At 37.7% G+C, this 20,777-nt stretch overlaps 1 protein-coding gene across 4 annotated transcripts in view; it reads right to left on the reverse strand.

Moving 5' to 3' along the window:
• Window positions 1-256: 256 nt before the first annotated feature.
• The window catches only part of PIK3CG (phosphatidylinositol-4,5-bisphosphate 3-kinase catalytic subunit gamma), a 54,484-nt gene continuing 33,963 nt past the window's right edge, over window positions 257-20,777 (reverse strand). For all 4 annotated transcript variants that reach the window (XM_088054753.1, XM_014249091.2, XM_005519175.3 and 1 more), the window contains exons 5-11: window positions 18,787-18,890; window positions 16,361-16,507; window positions 15,056-15,146; window positions 11,859-11,989; window positions 11,143-11,254; window positions 9,103-9,260; window positions 257-2,004 (exon numbers count right to left, since the gene is read on the reverse strand). In XM_088054753.1, the coding sequence (XP_087910879.1) occupies window positions 1,723-2,004; window positions 9,103-9,260; window positions 11,143-11,254; window positions 11,859-11,989; window positions 15,056-15,146; window positions 16,361-16,507; window positions 18,787-18,890 (1,025 nt within the window). In that variant the 3' untranslated portion in view covers window positions 257-1,722. The remainder of the gene's footprint in view (window positions 2,005-9,102; window positions 9,261-11,142; window positions 11,255-11,858; window positions 11,990-15,055; window positions 15,147-16,360; window positions 16,508-18,786; window positions 18,891-20,777) is intronic.

Below are 20,777 nucleotides of genomic sequence, written 5' to 3' on the forward strand. Positions count from 1 at the left end.
ATATCAATTTATTTCAGATCTATAAAATACAAATCTAAAAGTATTTTACAGACAATATCCACCATTTAGTTTATATTTTAGTGCAATCTAAAGCCTATCTTGCACAGAATAATAATGTAACAGAATAACAAAATAGTCTACATTTTAACCTTAGAGATTTCCTTAACTGGAGTCTACCATTTACATCAGAAATACTTGTGCACAGTAACCAATTAAACATCTACATTTCAAGAATAGATTTGCTACATCTCATAACTGAGACACCAATTACAGTACATTTATTAAAAATCCTTCAAGAATGCACTCAGTAGTAGCAGTAGCTAAAGTCTTAACAGTTCTGTGAAATGATCAAAGCAAATGATAACAGAATTGTAAAATTCAGTTAATCATTTATATGTAATGTAAAGCCCATGTAACGCTACAATGAAGGAAGAAATTTCATGGGCACAAGTGCAAAAAAGCAATATTGTAAGCCATCTTCTCTCTTTGGTAAAAATCAAATAGCAAGAAGTATACCATAATAATTCAAGTCAAAGACTAATTCAGGCTTAATGTTTTTTTCCTTTCCTACCATAGGTAGACTTGATTTGCAGGGAATCTACAGTAGAGTTACAATTTTACTTAACACTGCTCATTTTTTCCTCTTTTAAGTTTAAATATTGACATTAAAGATAAGGTGGGTTTTTTTCCTTCTTTCATAAATAGCTTTTCAATAGTATTGTTTCTTCAGGAATTTAAAAATAAATAGCAAAATATACACAACTTCAAAGATTACATTTAATTCCTTCTAGGTATATCCTGAAAATATATCACCAAGGAATAAATAACTTTGGGTATCTCAGATATTTGGTAAAATGTCAATTACTCTTACATAAGGAGTTTTCTCTGAGGGATAAGGAAGTACCATGTTTTTTTGTACAAAGCTTTTCCTATACAAGTGGAGTTTTAATAACTTTACACTAAGAATATAATCTGTAATATGGGCGTTTCCCACTAAAAAGTACAGTAAAAAATCTTTCAAAATTAAACCTTCAGAATTTCATGTTCAAATTTGAGGAACTTCCAGGTAACTATGAAGTTCTCCTGGCACTCAAGATTGGTTGTCTGTGTCAGGAGATTACAGTAACAGTAAGGCAATTTCCTCCAATGGCAGAGCCAAAACTCTTCTCTATTGACAACATATTAAAAATCCAGAAAGGACAAAATGTTGAGGAAGGGACAAAAGAGAAGGATGTGGATGAAGAACACTTGTGTGTAAATCATCCTGACACAGGTATGGATTGTCTACAGAGATTTCACTATAACCACAGATTTTATATAAATTCTTCTGGTTTTGAAGGACTTGACCCCTATGAACAATCAAGGTAAGGTCATAGGGGGTTTGTAGGTTATCTTCTCAACCTCATCTTACTCAACCTCCTCCTTATATTTATCTGAAAGTATTGCTAAAGAAATCAAAAAAAAAAAATCCAAGCCACATTAGCAAAGCAAATAGTTAAAAGAACCAAGCAACTTGAAGAGTCATTAGAAATTAAAAAAAAAAAAATTATCTCCAGAAAGATCTTCTGGAGGGGCAGAGTAAAGTCCTTGCCTTTTTACAAGATCCATTTAAGCTGCCAGAAGAGTAAAGGCAATTTTGACTGCTCATTTATTCAGAATTCATAAATAACATGTAAGTTCACTAACCTCCTATTCACACCCACAGTTAATTTACATAAAATATTAAGCAGAATGCTTTTCTACTCCTTGTTTTATTCCAAGCACAAGATGCAAAAACCAGTTAAACTGCACCGTCCAGCCCTTATCTCTGCAAACCTCTATCTGATCAAGAAAATGCTTTTTGGCATCTTCTTCACTTTTCCCTACTGTCAGTGCATCCCTGATATATTCAATATCTTCTTTGCTGGTTAATTGGGGCATTCCAGTCATTAGCATCATGGAGAACAGGATAATCAGCAGGTTTGTGTGGTGCCGGAGAGCTAAATAAGCCTTCACACATACGTCCTGTGAGAGAGAAGAGTTTTTTGTTAATTGAGGAGATGAATTGAGGGGGATGGTGTAGGAATTTCACTGGACTCTCATTAACCAATGCCATTCAATCACTCGAGTATGTCAGAGACAGGAGGCCCAACAGAGCTTTTCTACTGAGACGAAATGTAACATAAATTTCTGCACCTGCTGCTCAGTGTAACTTCATTCTCCACAGCTTGGGGCAACAAGAATTGTTTGGATATACAACTAACAGCTACATTAATTACTAAAGCATAAGACCATAGCCTCACCAGAATTTCAAAATAATTTTGCTACCATATAACCTTTCTGTGGCTGTTGAAAGAGACAGCAATAATTCACTGCCTTCCTTTCCTGTTGGGATGTTCCCATTTAAAGTCTGTGGCTGGCAAGTGATACTGAACAAAGCAGCACCTCCAGGGGATTGCTCTTCATTTTCTATAGATGTCTATTAACTTTGCAGTGGTGACAGATTATTTAACAGGGAAGATTTTCAGGCTTGGTGTTCTAAGGAATTTTGCTAGCTGGCAGCTCTAGTCTTCAGGCATTCTGCCTTGCTGGAGGATTTCTATCACTATGTACTGTCATTCTGGATTCCATAGGCGTTTTTTATAGCCTTTCCATTTCCATGTATAAATAATCTGTGCTTAACAACAGAACTTTTACAAGAATGACATTTCTGCAGCTTGGAAAAACATGCAATGCTTTACAAATAATATTTCCTCCGAAGTGACTAATATATAAACTGTAATTATTATTTTTATATTAAATTTATAACTCATTCACTAGCAGAAATAAGAACAATGCAACAAAGACATCAATCATCAATCAACTAGAAATTAGGTCTGCAATGTGGTAATGTAAAAATATGAAAAATATTTCCAAGAAGGTTATTATTCAAACCACAGCTGAAGCAATGCTAAGTTTTACCCAAATAAATATTCAATTTTACCTTTCAACAACTGTACATTAATTTTTTGAATAATACCTGGGAAATCCAAATATTTTAATGTAAACTTCCAACAAATCCCATCAGCCCTCTAGAACACAGGGTATTTTTTACAAGATACATGTTTTTTTCTTCCTCTGAAACAGGAAGAAGTGCACGAATAATAACAAAATAATCTTAACATCACTCTTTATATCAGCAGCACCAGGACACGCAGCTAGAGAGGTTAGGAAAATACTAGGGAAGAAAGATGATATATTGAAGATCTGTCTGTACAATTATTTTTTTTTAATATTGCCTGGGAACTTAAATCTTTTACTCTGTTCCCAAATAAATTCTGTCCTGAAATAAGAGCATATTTATGAACTCAAATGTTAGTTTAGTTCTAGCACAGAAAAAGATTAAATGTAATGGTCAAAGCACAATTTACAATAGAAAACACCATCACCTTATCATAGGGAATAGTTTCTCTCCATTATAGCAGGAGAAAAAATAAAAAAGAAATTTTACTTATGTACTATCAACTTCAAACAGAGAAATCTTGTCACAAGAGTTAGTCTGTGTTTTGTTACCCTTGAAAGAGATGAAAGGTCTTTACAGTTATATCAAAGAAGGTTTTACATTTCTGTATGGAAGATGCATCTCACTGCTTTGGATGTCTGAGACAGAAAACAATTATGCAGTCAAGAAAAACCCAGTATCACTGCATCTCAAAGGCAGTCCTTCCAGGAATTCAAAAGATTTAAAAAATCTGCATCTGCCTGTTACAGTTATTTATTCAGACAGGAACTGAATGTGGTTTTGCATTAGTATCTTCCAAGAAAAGGAATTTTTACGCTTTTGAGAGAGGCAGCAAGAACCAAAAATAACCCAGCGATAGGTATGTGTCAAGGATATGTACATGTTTACCGTGGGATTAAGGAGGAAGCTGCTAACTCATCTAAAGCCATAGGCAAAATGAGAGGAGCTGAGGAGAAAACAAAATCCCTTTGCCCAATAAGAAAAAAAGGAATAATAATTTTGAAAGCCTGAAACTGTCCTAATTATTATTATCCTGAAATCCAGGCATTTTTATAATATGAAGTGTCCAAGTTGTTACATAGGCCATCCCTTCCTGCTGCAGTATAATGCAAAAAAGTGATGAATTGTGTACCCTTCTACTTTCTGTCACCTTTGGCAATCAAATACATGAGATTTTGTTAAGAAACAGTACAGAAGAATTGGATTAGCAGTGAAAATACAGATTTATGCATTATCAAGTGAGCAGAGTGATGAAAAAATAATGAATTAAGTAAATTAAATCTAATGAATAAAAAAAAGCTCATAATTTAATGCACAAACTATCGAAGACAAAATGACAGTTTTAGGTAAATTAATAATAAGTAGGTGGACAAAGCTCAAAAAAGACCATGAAGATATTAGATGAGGCTTACTTAAAGGTTTCTACAAGTAAGAAGTGAGAAAGTTGTGTGTGCATAGAAGTAAGAAAATTGATGGGCTCCAGCCAAAGGCTGGAAAGGAAATGCTACCACATATGACACTTACAGCAAGAGAAATCTGGCAATACCAGGGCAGCTGAAAAATTCATAGATGGAACAGGGAAATACTTGTCTTCTCAGGTTAAGTTATGCTTAAATACATTTTTGTGATGACAAAAAAGCCCATCAAATATTGCTTCCTTCTAATTTCTGTGGTATCATTAATAATCTCTGGCCTCTAATTTTCATTAAACCATCATAACAAATGCAAACAAAAAGGGAAACAAAATTAGATTAAGAACTAATAGAAAAGAACTTCATTGCTAGTTCAGAAAAGTGACCAGGCCGCTGACAGACTCGGAAGTACACTAATAATAAACTATACTCTTCTGCAGTGAACTTTGGTCAAAGCTATCTGTCATTTTAATCTTCTCCAGCATCTGAAATATGAGCTCTGGCTAACACATCTGTGTGGACTATGTCCAGTGGATAACAAAGAAAAAAAATTTTATTAAAGTAGGTTATTGAGTTATTAAAAACAACAAAGACTGTAAAAAACAAAGGAGACTTCTGAAGTACGAACTATTTTAATGTAGTCAAATACAAAATGAGAAATGCTCTTAAAAATTAATGAAGGATAAATGCTGAGACTTTTCCATTAATACATGAATGAATCAGCAGGCAGACTAAATGAATCCATCAGTATTAGGAAATATGATGAAAACAAGTCAACTGAAAAGAGAAACTACAATTTTGGTGGTTTTTTTAAACTCTGGTCATGTAATGAAAACATACATTTTTCATAGCAAAACATGTAATGCAAATCTTACTCTGTGTTACGCTTTTACTTGTATAGAAGTATCTTAACTTTCTTTTTACAGGTCTTTGAGACAGAAAATACTTTGAATGTACTACTTCGATAGTGGTTTATAAACACTAGCTACTGCAGCAGAACTACACATGAACTTACATTTTTTTGGTCAGTTTATTGTTGCCTGTGCCAAAATCATGTCACTTAAAATGCCCAGATCTCATATCCCCATCACAGCTCACAACAGTAAAAACACATTAATCAGCTTTTATCTAGCTAAGGTAGAAGTGGAAATTACATTGGTGCTATCACTCCTAAACTTCAGCATTCCTAAACTGTCTGCATTAGTGGGATGGTAACAGTGCTCAGAAATTAGTACCAGAGTAAGAAAAAGTTTAGTTAGTGTGCTGGTTATGCGTTAATTGATATTTGGTGAGGAGAGAAGAAGCCACCCACAGAAATGATTTTTCTGAGAGAAGCTGCTAAGAGCTCCCTCTGGGCCCGGCAGAAACCAATAGCTGGCTAGCGCTGAGAACGGACAACCTAGGAAACCATTAGGAACCTAGGTCCGCCTCTGTGAGATTCACATTTTAAAGCCCGGGGAATCTCTCTCTTGTTTCTGGCCTTGGAGAGGTAACCGGGCACCGCTCGGGCCGGCCCCGCTCCGCCGCGGCCCGCGCAGCCTGGCGGGGCCGGGCCTGACCCCAGCGGTGGCCGGGCGGGGACGGGAGGCTGCGGGGCCCCGGCCGAGGCTGGGCCGGGCCACGGCTGCAGCCCCGTGCTGACACTAAGCCCTGCCCCGCTGCCGGCCCAGGCCGAGCCGGGGTCCGCTGGGCCCCGGGAGCGGCTCCAGGCCTGGCCAGGCCTCCCCCACCATGGCCCGCACAGCCCCAGCGGCTGCCGGGCAGAGGGAGGAGAAGCCATCGTCCCGCAGCTGAAATTGTAGGAAGCAGGGCCAGGGACCAGCCATGCGGCCAGAGCGGCCGCCACTGTTCTGGCCGGGCCCCCTGAGATCTTGGCACGACACCAGCGTGGTCCCAAAGAACATCATAAGCAGCTTCGGCCGCAGCCCGGCAGAGATCGTATGACTGCCCGCAGGCCTGGGTGAGATATTAACTCCTCCAATGCACACATGAAACTTGCAAAGCATCGATCCTCTCATGAGTAAGAGAAAAGGACAGAGGGACAACATGTAGAGAAACAACATGAAGACACCAAGGTCAGTAAAGAAGGAGTCAGGTCTCAGATGGGAAGAGAATGAGGAGATGCCTTAGTCTTGGGCCGGAATTCTTTTGGTAAGGCCATGGAGATGGACTATGATACACTAGAATATCCCCTTTAATTCATGAAAATGTATGGGGGGAGGGAGTGTTCAAACTGTAGATATGAGCAGAGGCATCCATAATGAAGCAAAGCAGATGCTGAAGTAGCTGTGATCCCATGAGAAGCTTGAACAGAGAGATGAGAGTAATGAAGACCCTTTGCCCTCCAGGGAAAGAAGGTATCTGTTCCCAGGGATGCAGATGATCTGAGAGATAGATGAAGGTTCTTTGCTTTTGAACAGGTCATGCTTAAAAGTTGACATGGCCCATGAATGCAGCTGTGAAACAGCTGTAAAAGATGGGAGGGACTTCACAATTGCAGATTTTCCGGGTGGCTGCTGTCAGTAGAAATTAAAAAAGCCACGAGAAAACTGCTTCTTGTGGAGAAGTCTCCATGGCATGGCAACAGAAACTCCTCCCTGCAAGAACTGATGAAAGACTATTGTAGAGGTTGTAACTGACTGAAAATCCCAGGTTTCAGCTCTACGCTGTCAGTGGGAAAGAAAAGAGGTAATGGGGAGGGGAGAATAAGTGTTCTGAAGGTTTTATTCTGATTCTTATTATTCTTTTAGTTCTGTTAATAAAGTTTTCTTTATACCTTTTAAGTTTTGAGCCTGCTTTGCCCTCCTCCTAATTCATATCTCACAGCAGGAAATGAATAAATAATTCCAGTCGGTGCACTAGTGATTTTAGCCAGCACTAGGCCCACTACATTTAGTCAAACCCAGGTCCCCACAATGGAGGGATGATGTGTGGAAGAGAGACTGTGACCAAACTTACTTCTGATTGATTTTGGTACTTGGGCTGCTGAAGTAAAGGACACTCTAACAAGCTGGATCCATATATATGAAAACAACTTTACCTTTTGCAGACACCTCTCAATTCTCCATTAGCACACTTTCAAACTAACAACTATTTTCTGCTTCCAGAACAGAGGTCTTTTTTGAAATGACATACCGCAGACTGGTGTTTCAGTCCCACACCTGCACATGACTTACAGCTGCAGCAACAGCATCATTGCTGTACACAGCACAGCTCACAGGCTTCCCTGAGAGCATGGGCTCAGCATTCCCTTCCCATGGCAAACCCCACCCTAATATCTTTTGGTGTACGAGTCCCCTTCAAAACACCTCCACTGTGATAAATGCAGTCCTGGCAAAAATGAAGGTTCAAAGATTGCACATGGTTCTTTAATTATTTTCAGAAGTTTGGGCAGGGACTTCAACCAGATCGTTGGTTCTTTGCATGGGTCCTCTCCACACATACTCTCTGCCTTTTGATTGTCTCTGGTGGACAATGTGATTTGTACTAATACAAGAATGCCATAAGGAGGGAATTGCAAGAGGATCCAAGTGGATCCCCATCCCTGGCAGGGAGACCTGGAGAATGTGTCCAGCCTGAAGGTGGTGAACACTCATTTTTGGATGAGTGAGTAAAAGCACTGAGATGCAGCTACAAATGGAGACAAAATGCTGAAGTAACTGCGTTGAGGACCCACCTGGTGCTATCATCTTAGGATAATTCCCATTGCCCATCACAGACAATCACAAGGGAGATGGGTATGTGTGTGTGCACATAAGACACAGATTTGCTATACAACTCTGTATATGTTCAAAGGGACACAGTCATCATCCACCAGGAAGAACCTTAATTAGGTTCTCAGGTTAGAAAACCAGACTCCATACTGGGACTGGTTTACCCACAAAGAATCCAGAACATGAAAGTTAGGCTTTGGTTTTGACTCACGCTACAGAAGAATTTTTCTTTTGATATTATATGGAACCTGCTTTCTAAATCAGACACTTTATCAAAGTCTCTAAAGATGACCACAGGAATAGTAACATCTCAGACATACATGTACTTCTGACCAACCACATTCTATATAATTTCATTAAACATAGGAATTGCATACTGAACTTCTTCTTTGACCAGGTCCTACACTAGTTCAAATAATCAAAATTGGTTTGAAAGCACTTAATTTCAAATAGAAGCAATAGAACAGATTTTTAACACCACTCATATATTTCAGAGTTATATCTATCCATCCACTTCACAAGCCAGCATCTGAGATAGCTTTGAGTCACTACAGATTTTTACTCAGATGCAGCAATCCTAGCCCCAGAACTCGAGGGCAAAGCCAGCTGATGAATGCCTCACACCTGCTCATACTCCACAGAGGTTCTGCTTAGAGCTGTGAATTTCTTCTAATTGCACAAACACTAAAGCCCTCTGCAAAGTGTTTTCAATCAAGACAAGAAACAAAGAAAGAATTATCTTGCTTATCTGGTCTGCTGCTAATGAGCTTTTCAATGTGCCTTTGTCAATGTTTGAATTCTAGTTCCCATAACTGTACAGATAATTTTTTTCTCTTAGTTGGGCCTAAAATATCCCAGAATTGTACTATGATTCAGTGCATTTTATTAAGATAATACCCAGGAGCCTAGATCTTTGAAAACCAAGGCACTAATGTTCATTTCAGAGGGTATAAAAACATTGCTTAATTGATTTGCAGCTAGATATTTATTCTTTTACCTGAAATTTATGGAAATGGAGACTTGTCTTCTTTCCTGAAGTTCCCATGACATACAGAAAATCTGGAGTCAGCACAAAAGGAACTCTCTCCTTATTAATTCCAAGAAAGCTTTTGTAATTCCCAAGAATATGGCCAAAATCAATATGGAAAAGGTTACCTTCAAAAAAATAAGAAGTCACATTTAGACAAATACAATAAACTGCTAAGAACAGTTACGTGTATTCACAGTACTTCTAACTCTGTTGTTTTTTTTTCTGTATATATGATCACTCTTAAGTTCAGCAGAAAAGACTATTTTCTTTCTTTTTTTGGGGAAATACATAATTCTGTCCTCTTAGCAAAATTACTTCTTATTTATCTTTGGCAGTTGTTAAAAGAATTGCTGTATTATCTAAACATACACTCACAACTTTTCAAAAGTCAACCAAGGAAAACTTGTGCCTCATCCCCGTAATAATCAGAGCGTCACTACACGGAAAAGGCTTGAGGGTTAGGCTTCAAATACCCATGGGATTCTGGCACTAACCATCTCCTTGGCAAACGTCATTGACTACAACATGTTTTCTCGTCACAGAACTTCATTAGCAATTTCTAAACTACTGTGTGTATTCAAAGTCTTCATTGTCAGCCTTTGGATAGCTTTGAGAGTAGAACAGCATCAGCTGCCACAAAAGTGATGAAAACCTGTCTTTTTAAGGGTAACTACACCTACAGGACTGAAGTGTGCTGCTACTCTCCACATTACTTTATTACTTTCACTAGCAGCCAGGATACGGATACAAGAGTATGGTTACTTAAAAACACAGATTTGTAGTAGTGGCATATTTATAAAAAAAGATAAAACATTGAATTATGTAAGCTGATACTTAACAGTGATCTGTAGGTGGAACATCCTTAGATGTTCCAGATTTTAAGACAGCTTTCAAGTTCCCCCAGCCTACCAAATATGACTCTCTGAAGACCTCTCAGACTGAGATCCTTCTGGCTCCTGAGGCTCAAGACAGATCCTGTTAAAAATTCTGAGGCAAACCTGCTCATGACCACAACAAAATAACACTTCTTTCTCTGTTTCCCTGTCTACTGACCTGTGCCTCATGTTCTGCCAGTGGGAACTAACACCACATTATATAATATATAATGTTGAAATTAAAGCATTTCTTTGTCATTTTTTCCTCAAGGCCTTCTGCTGAACTTTTACTGTAGTCTTCCACTAGCTAATTTCTGCCTTCAGGGTACTTCTCTCTAGCCTTCAATTGATGAACTGACTTTAATATAATCGATATTAAATATCCAACCTTTTTCCATATCTTATCAGAGACTAATTATGAAGTGAGAGGATCATGAAAATAAAAGTGAATTCCTTAGATTAAATAAAACTCCTCCACATGTACTGATTGTTCTGGGGTTCTTTCCATTGGTAAGTAAAATTAAGGATGGAAAAATGCGCAGCTACAGAAGTAACTCTGAAAGTTTATAGTACAAAAAACCTGTGAGTTTCTTCAGGAAGATACAACCATCCCAGAGATTTTAGTAGGAAAACAGATCCACTCCATGTACACTTATTTCCTAAAATTTTTTACAACAGTACACAGTGCAATTACATTCCTCAGAAGTGAAAACAGTCCAGCAACATCTGAATTCTGATAGAATTCAGTTCCACTGAACACTGTCAGAACCACATCCACACATCAGGTAGATGAACAGCTGCCTGCTTTATGAAGTTTTTTTGGTGTTCAGACCTTAGATGTAGACAGTAAAAAAAAAATTTGGTTTACATTTCTAATGACTTAGTTTGTGTCAAACTGCTCCTTGGAAAATAATGGCATTATTAATGATACATGTCTCCGGCCTGTATGAAGGCCAACAGGGGTGAAAATACATTTCAATGTTACCGGAGGACTTGACCTTGTAAGCACCACTGACAGAGCTGGTTTGTGTCTCTTCATTCATTTGTAAGTGCATTATTTATTAAAATGAAACAAATCTAGTGAAGTATAGACAATCTACACATCTATGAAATTCTCAAAAAAATAACCCACCTGTTTCTGTAATCATGATGTTGTCATTGTGCCTGTCTCCTATTCCAAGTACAAAGGTTGCCACACAGTATCCAGCACAAGAATAAACAAATCTCTCCACAGCTGCCTGAAACTAAAGATAAATCTTAGAGATGTTAAATGCTTCAATGCTAGGCACTAAATGCAATAATTTTCAAAGTTATGTACCTTTCTGTGGAAATATATCTATCAACAGTTAGGAAAACTGCCTTATAAAATACACCACTGCACAGCAGAGATCAAGATCACAGCCCTGCAATCCCTGTGCTGGCTCTATCCCTCAGCACAGAAAAGCAGCACAGAGCAGCTCACACATTCTGAGGAAAAACTGTGGCAGAAAGCTGTAGTAGGTCAGTGGATGCACACAACCAAAGGAGTTGTGAGCACCCAAACCTGAACCTAAATCCTCTAAAACCACATTGCCACTCAGTATTCTTAGATTTCCTCTCAACCTGCTCCTCATGTATCACTTCTGACTTCCCTTAATAAAGGAGTGATTTCAGAAGCATCTTGTCTCTCAGGAGTTTGGCTGCCAGCTGGATGCTAAAGGCTCATTCACAGACATCCACAGCTAAGTGCAGGGAAAATGAATGGATTATTCGAATTCCCTCAAGTAACAAACACAAACATATGGGCTCTATGCTCCTAAATTAGTAAGGTGCAATTAAAAATCCTACCTAAAAATTCAAAGAATTTACCTTCTCTTCAATCATGCATCTTTCCTTGAGCCACTGGTTTAATATTTCATCCTTAAATGCACCAGTGTTCCCAACTGTACTCTGTTGAATTTTGGCAATTGTTGTAGCATCTTTCACAATTTCGATCATTCCTAAAGAAAATAAGGAAAAGGTTAGAAGAAGTTACTAAATTTTTATCAAATCCTATTAAAAATATTCAAAATTAAATTTTTAACTGTGTTTAAAAATCAACTGCAGACCTTTATAGGTTGTAAGCAGAAATTTATTTGACAAGGAGCAATAGTTCCTGTTAATTCCCAGCTGAAACCAGCAAGGGTTCATAAAGAGCTTGGCATCAAAACTCCTCCTCTTTTAAAATGGATGTATCATATGATGAATGGGGACCCACTATATAAGGCTTTTCCCAAGGAGAGGAAGTATTCCTGTCCTGATCCAAATTCGCATTTTCCCCAGCTTGTCTCCAGCTTCACAAATACAAGGAGCTGAGAAAAAGCTTTTGTTTTGCTGCAGTCTAGGGATGCAAGTGTTGCCAGGGCTGTGGCAGAGGAACAGAGCTGGCCCTCCTGCAGCAAATCCAATTTCAGCTTAAGTGTGCATATACACAGAAAGCTCAGAAATACCAGTGCACAGTGAGGTACAGCAGTGGGATTGCTGGTGGAACGCTCTGGTTGTCAGGGCCATGGGGTCTGTCCCTAAACAGACCCTTGCCAAGGCAAACTGGCACATGACAGCAATATGGTGCAGAAACAAGGCCTTGTCCTGTTCATGCCAGCATGGCATGCGACAGAGAGGAAGCTAGAGGGAAATGCAGAAACAAAGGCTGCAACACAACTCTGCCCTGTAGCCAAGACTAGCAAATGCAGTCCAGACTGGGTATGTCTGTAAGAGATAAAGTCAGATTTCAATTGAATTTATTTGGTAGTTGGAAATATTTTCTTTTCTTTCTCTGGTTCAAGTTCAACAGTATTTTCGAGCTTCAGCTCCAGTTCATAGATAAGCAAACAAACAAAAATACCCCTTTCTCTCCTAAGTGATTCAAAGCAGTTTCTGATTTGTTTTCAATTTGACTCTGAAACAGATCAATTTCTTTCTATTCACAATCCCACCCTTTTGCAATTACTGAATTATATGCAAATTTTTCTGTAACAGAGTGACAACACAGCAATTTCTTCCTACCCTCTCTGCATGGCTGAATTCATGGCTGAATACACCCTGGAGGTGTATTCAATACACCTGCCTTTACAGTGGCCTGGATATGTTTGCCATAAAACTGTTGTGGAAATATGACCTCCAAAATCCATCACCAAGACCATCAAATTGAAAAGCTTTGCATTTTGCTCTGTGCTTGTCAAGCTGCTGTTTTTCTCCTGGGTATGAGCTCCAGCTCCCATTCCAGCTGTTGAAAAAAATCTTGCCCTGCCTGTGCTCACAAATCTCCCTCTACCGGCCAACAGCTCCTTGATGGCAGGGGAGCAGAGCTGGCTCAGGAGGCGCAAAAAGGATAGCAGTTCTCAGCTGGGCTGCATTCAACTGGGAGGGAGTGCAACAGGAAATGCACCATGCTGTGGTACCAAGGCAGGTGACTCTTCTAAGAGCCAGGTTGAGTTTCTTACTTTCAGCAGTGATGCTGCACAGTAAGCAGTGATAATTGCCTCACAGAGCCAGGACCATATGGACATGTTAAAGGGAGAGAGAGCAGGATATGATCTTTTACCAGTGATAGAGAGAAAAGTTCATCCTACACAGGTCTGCTTGGCAGTTGCAGTGGAGAGGACAGATGTTTCCAAAATTACAAACTGCACTGGATGCAATGTCTTTAACAGAATGAGAATGCTCTGTGCAGGAGGAGATGCCAGCCCCAGATGTAAGACAACTGTTTCCCTGTCCTCAGTGTAGAGTGGGGTACTGTCCTTGTGTCAATACATAGAAACTGCCCAAGTTCCATGGAAGTATTAAGAGGGAGGGAAGAAGTTGCCTGGAAAAGGACCACATGCGAGTACGGTGAAGGAACATTTGCATGCCACTACTCTTTGGTTCTGTTCCAAACAAGCATAAGCTCTACATCAAAGTATGCTACATTGGGCATTACTAATTTAGGCTGCAGGTATTCTCAGCAAACCAAGCATGAGTGTTAATATGATTAACTATGCCCCTACTGTGGTGCAAAAAGGATGCTAAATTCTTACATCTCTGTAGGAAAACCAAATAGTATTTCCTTGAGACAGAAGAATGGGGAATCAATTAAGAATTCGTGAAAGAATAACAGAAATGTGTAACTCAAGTATGAAAATGCTAGAATCACTGGCAGAATTCTTCCTTCATTTTTTCATTTTTCCCACATTACATTGTCTTAATATAATTTTAAACAAAATTAAATCAGATCCTAAAAAGCTCTCTAAAATTTGGTTTAACACCTCTAAAGGAGAGAACCCCCCCCAACTTTCCTTATATTTATAGTTAGCTAGCATTTGAGGTACAATTTTCCATTTCCTTTATTATTAAAATTCTATCAATAAATATAATTCAATTTTACAACATTTATATTAGGAGAAAATAAACTCTCTTATGTCATGCTACCAGGTATTTTATCAGTGATTTTGGGTTTCCTGCATTGCTGAGATATCCTGAAATCAAAAGAATGTTAAAAAATCTTATGTAGCAATGGATTTTAGAGAGGAAGTACATTACAAAAGTATAGTAAAGAGCTATAAAGAGTCTTATTGGGATTTCTTATTTCATTTCTTTCACAGGTTCTGAAAAATTGATCATCTCTGCTGCAGGAACCAATGCCCTGTGAGAAATATTGCCTGAGTATCCTGTTAAGTAATGTTGTTGTTTCTATGTGGTATAGGGTATGAAGCTTTAGGTCAGGAAAAAATATAAATGTTTCGCTCTTTATTTTATTCCTATCAATGCACTAAAATACGTCTTGAATAAGTCACTCGCTTTCACTGCTGTTTCATACTAAATAATGTTCTTAAAGAGAAACTTGCAGCACAAGCCAAGCTTTTGCACAGGAATCACAGCTACAAGGAAGGGCAGAAACCACTGCCAAGATGCAACTGAAGGCTGCTCACAGAAGGTGTAATACAGTGCTGTTTACCTCAGGACTACAGCACATATTAGAGTAGTTCTGCCATACACATCTGTAAATATGGTATTTTGAATTTCTAATCACAGTAAGTGTGATCATGTACCTATTTTGTTCCCTGTAGAAATGCAACCATATGGCAACAAACAGAGGTCCAAGGATTCTGCTTCCCAAATGGATTCCATAATTCGAAGAATCTGGTAAAAACAAATGCATATGCTAAGTTATTTCAAATTATTTGAACATTACAGGTTACTCATACAAATAACACTGCCCAGACTTCTAAGATGGGGCTAAACTTACTTTGCTGTTTGATTAAGAGATAAATACAGAAAGTGTGAAGCCATTCAAGATAATCAGTTATAGAAGCAGGGTTTACATATCTTCATCTGTTCTGCAACCAGGAAATCTCTACTCTTCTATAAAATACTAATAAATATATAGTATGATTTCTACATAAGGTGAGATTGAACATGTTAGCAAGCATGCCCACTATTCCCCATTAATACCACCAAAAGCCCCAACAAACCAGTTATGTGAAACTAGAGTAATTCTAGCTACTGATCTTTCATTTGTTAACTTCACCCATTGCATAAATAAATGATAAAAACACTTCATTAGAGAAACATCTTGCACTAAATAAAGTTCTGTCTCTAGAGCAACACAATGTGAAATATGTATGGCATATGGCAGGAAAAGCCAGGGTAACAGTATGCACTGTGTCTGATTGGGATGAAGCTCCTTTTCTTCAGAGCAGCTTGTACTATGCTGAGGTTTAGAGGGTGACCAAAGCAGTGCTGGGAACACAGTGATGTCCCAGTGTCCCAGCTGAACTGCTGAGAGCCAAGGCTGCCTGTTTCTCACCCAGCCTCACTGTGACTAGATTGGGGTGCATGAGAGACTGGGAGGGGACACAACCAGGCAGACGACCTGAACCAACCAAAGAAATATGCCATGCTGAATAGTGTCATGCTCAGCAATAAAACAGGGAGGAAGGAATTATGGAGGTTAACCATCTTCTGTGCAGGGACTGGCTGGGACCTGGTCCACCCACGGCATGTGGTGACTGCCTTAGCACCACTTGCTTTGTTTTCTTCCTTTGTTCTTCCACTTCTCCTTTGTTTATTAAACCACCTTTAGCTCATCTCACAAGTTTTCTTGCTCTTACTCTTCCTTTCCTCTTTTCCCATCCCACCAAGGTTAATCCATAACACACAGTAACATAAAATAATGTAGTACGACAAAGATGATCCAGTTTTGAAGTCAGCCTTGCCATACAGTTTTAAATACAAAACACAACCTCAGATTTCACATGAACATTGAAGACAAGGTATACACACTGGAAAAGTAAAACAATTTAAAAATATTTTAAAATATTGATGTTATTCTTTTTAAGCTTTAGCTATCATACCTGTAAAATTAGCATGTCCTGACGGAGGTCATCTCCATGTTTGAAGATGATGCCTATGGTTTCATTTGACAGAGCTGTTGGATCTGCACATTTAAATTCAAGCCAGAGGGGCTTCTTCTTAGACGCCATTACTTTACATTTTTCTATCTGTGAAAGACACATTAATTGCTTGCTAGCCATTGTATGCCAACATCAACCCAAGAAACCTTTTTAACAGCAGCTACAGAATAGTTTACTAACTTCCACTCAGCTATACCACAAGCAATTTACTGAGAGCACAAGTAAAGGACAGAGTTCAGTTGCCACACAAAGCCTCCTTGCTCCTGCACAACTTTTAACCACTGTCCATGATAAAGGAAAAAGTGTATCTTGACTCTCCAAAACTGGATTTAGCTTGTAAATCTTCTTCAGACAGATTTAAAACAAGAATAGAGATTCTGACAAAACTGGAAAATACAGATCTTCACAAAGGCACTTTGACAGGTGCTCTACTAAACCAGAACATAATCATTGTCCAATGCAATATACCACATCATCACCCTTCTGACTTCTAGCAACTACATTTCAGATTGCTTGATTCAATTCCCTTAGTAAATTGTTCAGATTCATGGGGGAAATGGCATTTTTGAAACTAATTCAATGTAATCATTCATAAGATAAGAAAATAGACTCCCTATTTAGTTTCATTACATTTTCAATACTGGTAAATTTAATACTGAAACTGAAATATTTCAAATGTTTTCTCCAGTTATTTTGGCTAATACAACTGTAGTACGTCTTACTTTCTATTCTGGAATTCCTGATTCATTGTTGAACATTACTATGTACAATAAAGCCATGTAAAATTTAAAATAAACAAACAAACACACACACACACAAAAATCAGTGTTTGAGAGCAGCAGAATTCATGATACAGGAGTACTTTAGTATATTCATGTTTCATCAACTGAAATTCTGAGCCTGTAGTTTAAAACAAAATGGTTTTTACCATCCTTATTTTCAAAAGGGAAAGAAGTTTTTTAATATTTGGACTTACTAGAAACTCTGATTTTGCTTCTAATATTTTGTTTAGACTTGTAAAATTTTAGGTTTTGAAGATTAGAGACAAATAGTATCTTTTAGAATGAACATGAAAGCTTAATTTGTTTTACCAAACATTTTTATTAATACAGTTTGGAAAAAGAAAAGCTAACCCACCAATTTTTGGACATAGCTACCTTCCTTTGTAAATCTATTGTTTAGTTCATCTAGTAAGGTCCTGTTAGGACTGAATACTTCCTAAGTGAAGGAAAACTAAAAAATTCAGAGAAATCTTTTATTGTAAAAACTACTTTCTGTCAAACTGTTGATGATTTCTGTACATAAAAAAAATTACATAGGAGAATATACAAAATACAAACAAGAATATAGTATTCAAGAAGCCACAACTTATTTCTGAATAAGAAATGTCTGAATTGGCTTCTGGGCTGACAGTGCTTCAGCCAGGCTCACCTGAGAGGTGTTTAATTCTCTCAGCTTGAAGACAGCTTATAGCCTATCTCCCAAGGCACAGGTTTATTTAACAGAAACATGGCCATATCTAGACAATGCTTGAGCATTGCAATGCTTTGGCAATTCCTTAAATTGGATTGTTTGTCTGTCTTTAGCTAGGAGAAAATTAAGGGGTTCTTTCCTTGTAGGGTCCTTGCTGCGCATCAAGTGAGTCCAAGGATCTTGACTGTGCTTCTTTACCCAGGCCTCACATTGCATTTCAGATGCATGATCCAATTTCCTCTCACTACATACCTGCTGACCTATGAATCTTTTTTTAACTCTAAGTCAACATACACAATTGCAATCTCACCACAAAACTGAAGGCCACAACATAGAAAACCCCAAGTGTTTCTTAGTGTATTTCTAACAAAATCATAATGTATTTTCTAACATAACCAACACAGAGATATTGAAATATCAGAAACAGCTGAGGTGGACATTTTTGTCAGTATGATGAAAGTGTGCACCCAAACCTTAGTGACAGATATGAATCAGGGTAAGACAGTGAAAATAACTGGAAGAATGGGAACTGAATATCCCAAAGCCCCTGAATCAGATAAAACTTTAATACAGTTATTTAACTAAAAAAAAAAAAATAAAGTCAGCTACCTGGTTAAATCTTGTATTCAACTAATGGAAAAAGTATAATTGCCATTTAATGATTAGAATTTCATGGGTTGTTGAATTTTTTTTTAGCACATGGTGGCATGTCATTACATTTAGAAAAATAATAATAGCTCTGGGAACAAAACCCTACAGAGTCGGTGCAATGTCATTGTATCCACAGAGAAATAAGACATTTTGACACATTAGCAAAACTTTTTACAAAGTGACACATACTTGCAAATAATATTTTTTTTAAAATGATTTGTAGAAAGTCAGAATATACTTACCACTAGTGCTCCTGCTCTTAGCCCAGGATCATATGGAACTCTAAAACTTTCTGGAAGTTTGCTGCCCTGTAATTTTTCAAGCTTTTGTCTCAGCTGTGCAATAACTACAAGAAAGAAAACACAATGAAATCAAACATTGGAAGGCAAACAGGTTATAGGTAATCAAACTTGTTGAGCATTATACTTTGGCTAAAAAGCTCACTTTAGCTGCCATTTTAAATTGTTTCCCTCCTGCATCTCCTGACCCAAGGAATGGAGGAAAACTCTTTAACCTGCACTATCAATGGTCAGGGCTGTTTTAGATACCTAAAGGTAAAGTTTTCAAAAACCTCAGAAGTCATATACCTTCTCTGCAGTATTAGAAACACTGCACAGTAAGAGTTTACACTAAAATGTCAGCTTTCATTTAAAAAACAAAACACAGTAGAACACACCAAAAAGTATTTTCCCTCATAACTGACAAGAAATGCAGACAGACTCGTGGTTTTTGAATTCCTGGAATCAATTACTCTGTAACCATAACAAGACAAACTACTAAATTTCCTATCCTCCTAGAGCTGGGCTCATACTTCTGCCTTTTTAATCTCACATTCCTGTAAGAAAAAAAATTTGCTGCATATTGATATGAACAAGAATTTTAATGTTCATAACTAAACACAAACTTTGAATTAATAAAACCTCAAGCTTCTGAAACTTCAACTCATATAGTTGTACAGTATAGATTATACAATGCATGATGTATTTTTCTCACCTCAGCTAGTGAGTGTCAGCAGCATAATCAATACACTGGCTATTACCCTGTATCAGAGCAAAGACCTGAACACTGTCCTAAAAGAAACTGTAGCTACTCAGCAGAGGATGAGTATTGAAATATAAAGTAATGTAATTTGAAAACTGTAAGCAAACCAACTGAAGCTACAAAAGATTAGTAATAGTTGATTTTAAGACACAATTAAAGGCACTTCCTAAAACAATTTCCAAGTTGATCTGGCTTAAGAACAAAGTGCTATGCATTTTAAGTGATGGAACAGCTGCATAGACACATTCCTGGGAGACAAATCATCTAGGTCAGAGGGTGATGAAAGCAGATCATCCCATGCAAGATGTAATATTATGATCTTAAGAATTTATTTAATTATTATTCCTTGCTATCTTCAAATATAAGCAAAGAGATTACAGTGAAAAGTGAAAGAAATAGTTTGACAACATATTTGCTACTGGAATAGTATGGACCTAGTAGGAAGGAATCTACACTGGAGAAACATATATACAAGAATCAGATGAGACTGCATCACAGAATTAAATGAAACAGGACAAAACATTCAGACTGAAAATAAGAACAATGATGAACATAGAAATGTTGGGACGAAAAAGAAGCAATAACCTACAGAATAAACTTTAGGATATACGCTTTTAAAAATAAAAGAAGTAGAGGGTGCCTGTAGAAAAAAATATGTCTTCAATAATTTGAGAATAAATTACATTAGATATAGCCTCATTAGGACATTCCACAGTTTCAGGAAGCCTTATTCAGTGAAAATGTCAATTATATAAGTCATCTTTCAGTTTCTGCTGTACATTACATCCAAAGATTCTTTAACTTCAAAATCTGGTGGGTGTTAATATGATTGCTTTCCCTTGAAGCTTTTCTTCTTTTCCCACATATCCTTCAAAGATAATGTATTATGGAATCCACTGCTCTTACAGACATGTACATCTGCAAGGTGGTATAGTTTCTTTCCAAAATAATGTGATTCTGACTAAATACATTTAGAGTATAGAATATTTTAAGAAAAAATTTAGGAAGTTGCTTAGAAACAGTGTTTTATATGGGGCTTTAATAAGTCCCTTAACTCACACTATGTGGTAACGTAACAGATTTTACACTATATATTGAATAAATTCATATTTCCTTCAAATCCCTTTTGAAACACCACCACAGTCACTTCTGCACAGCCAGACTGGAAAAGCTTTCCAATCCAAGGACTTCC

The sequence above is a fragment of the Pseudopodoces humilis genome, chromosome 5 (genome assembly GCF_049639895.1).
Source record: "Pseudopodoces humilis isolate 2021_Gansu_Grassland_sample_001 chromosome 5, ASM4963989v1, whole genome shotgun sequence".
Taxonomy (NCBI): Eukaryota; Metazoa; Chordata; class Aves; order Passeriformes; family Paridae; genus Pseudopodoces; species Pseudopodoces humilis.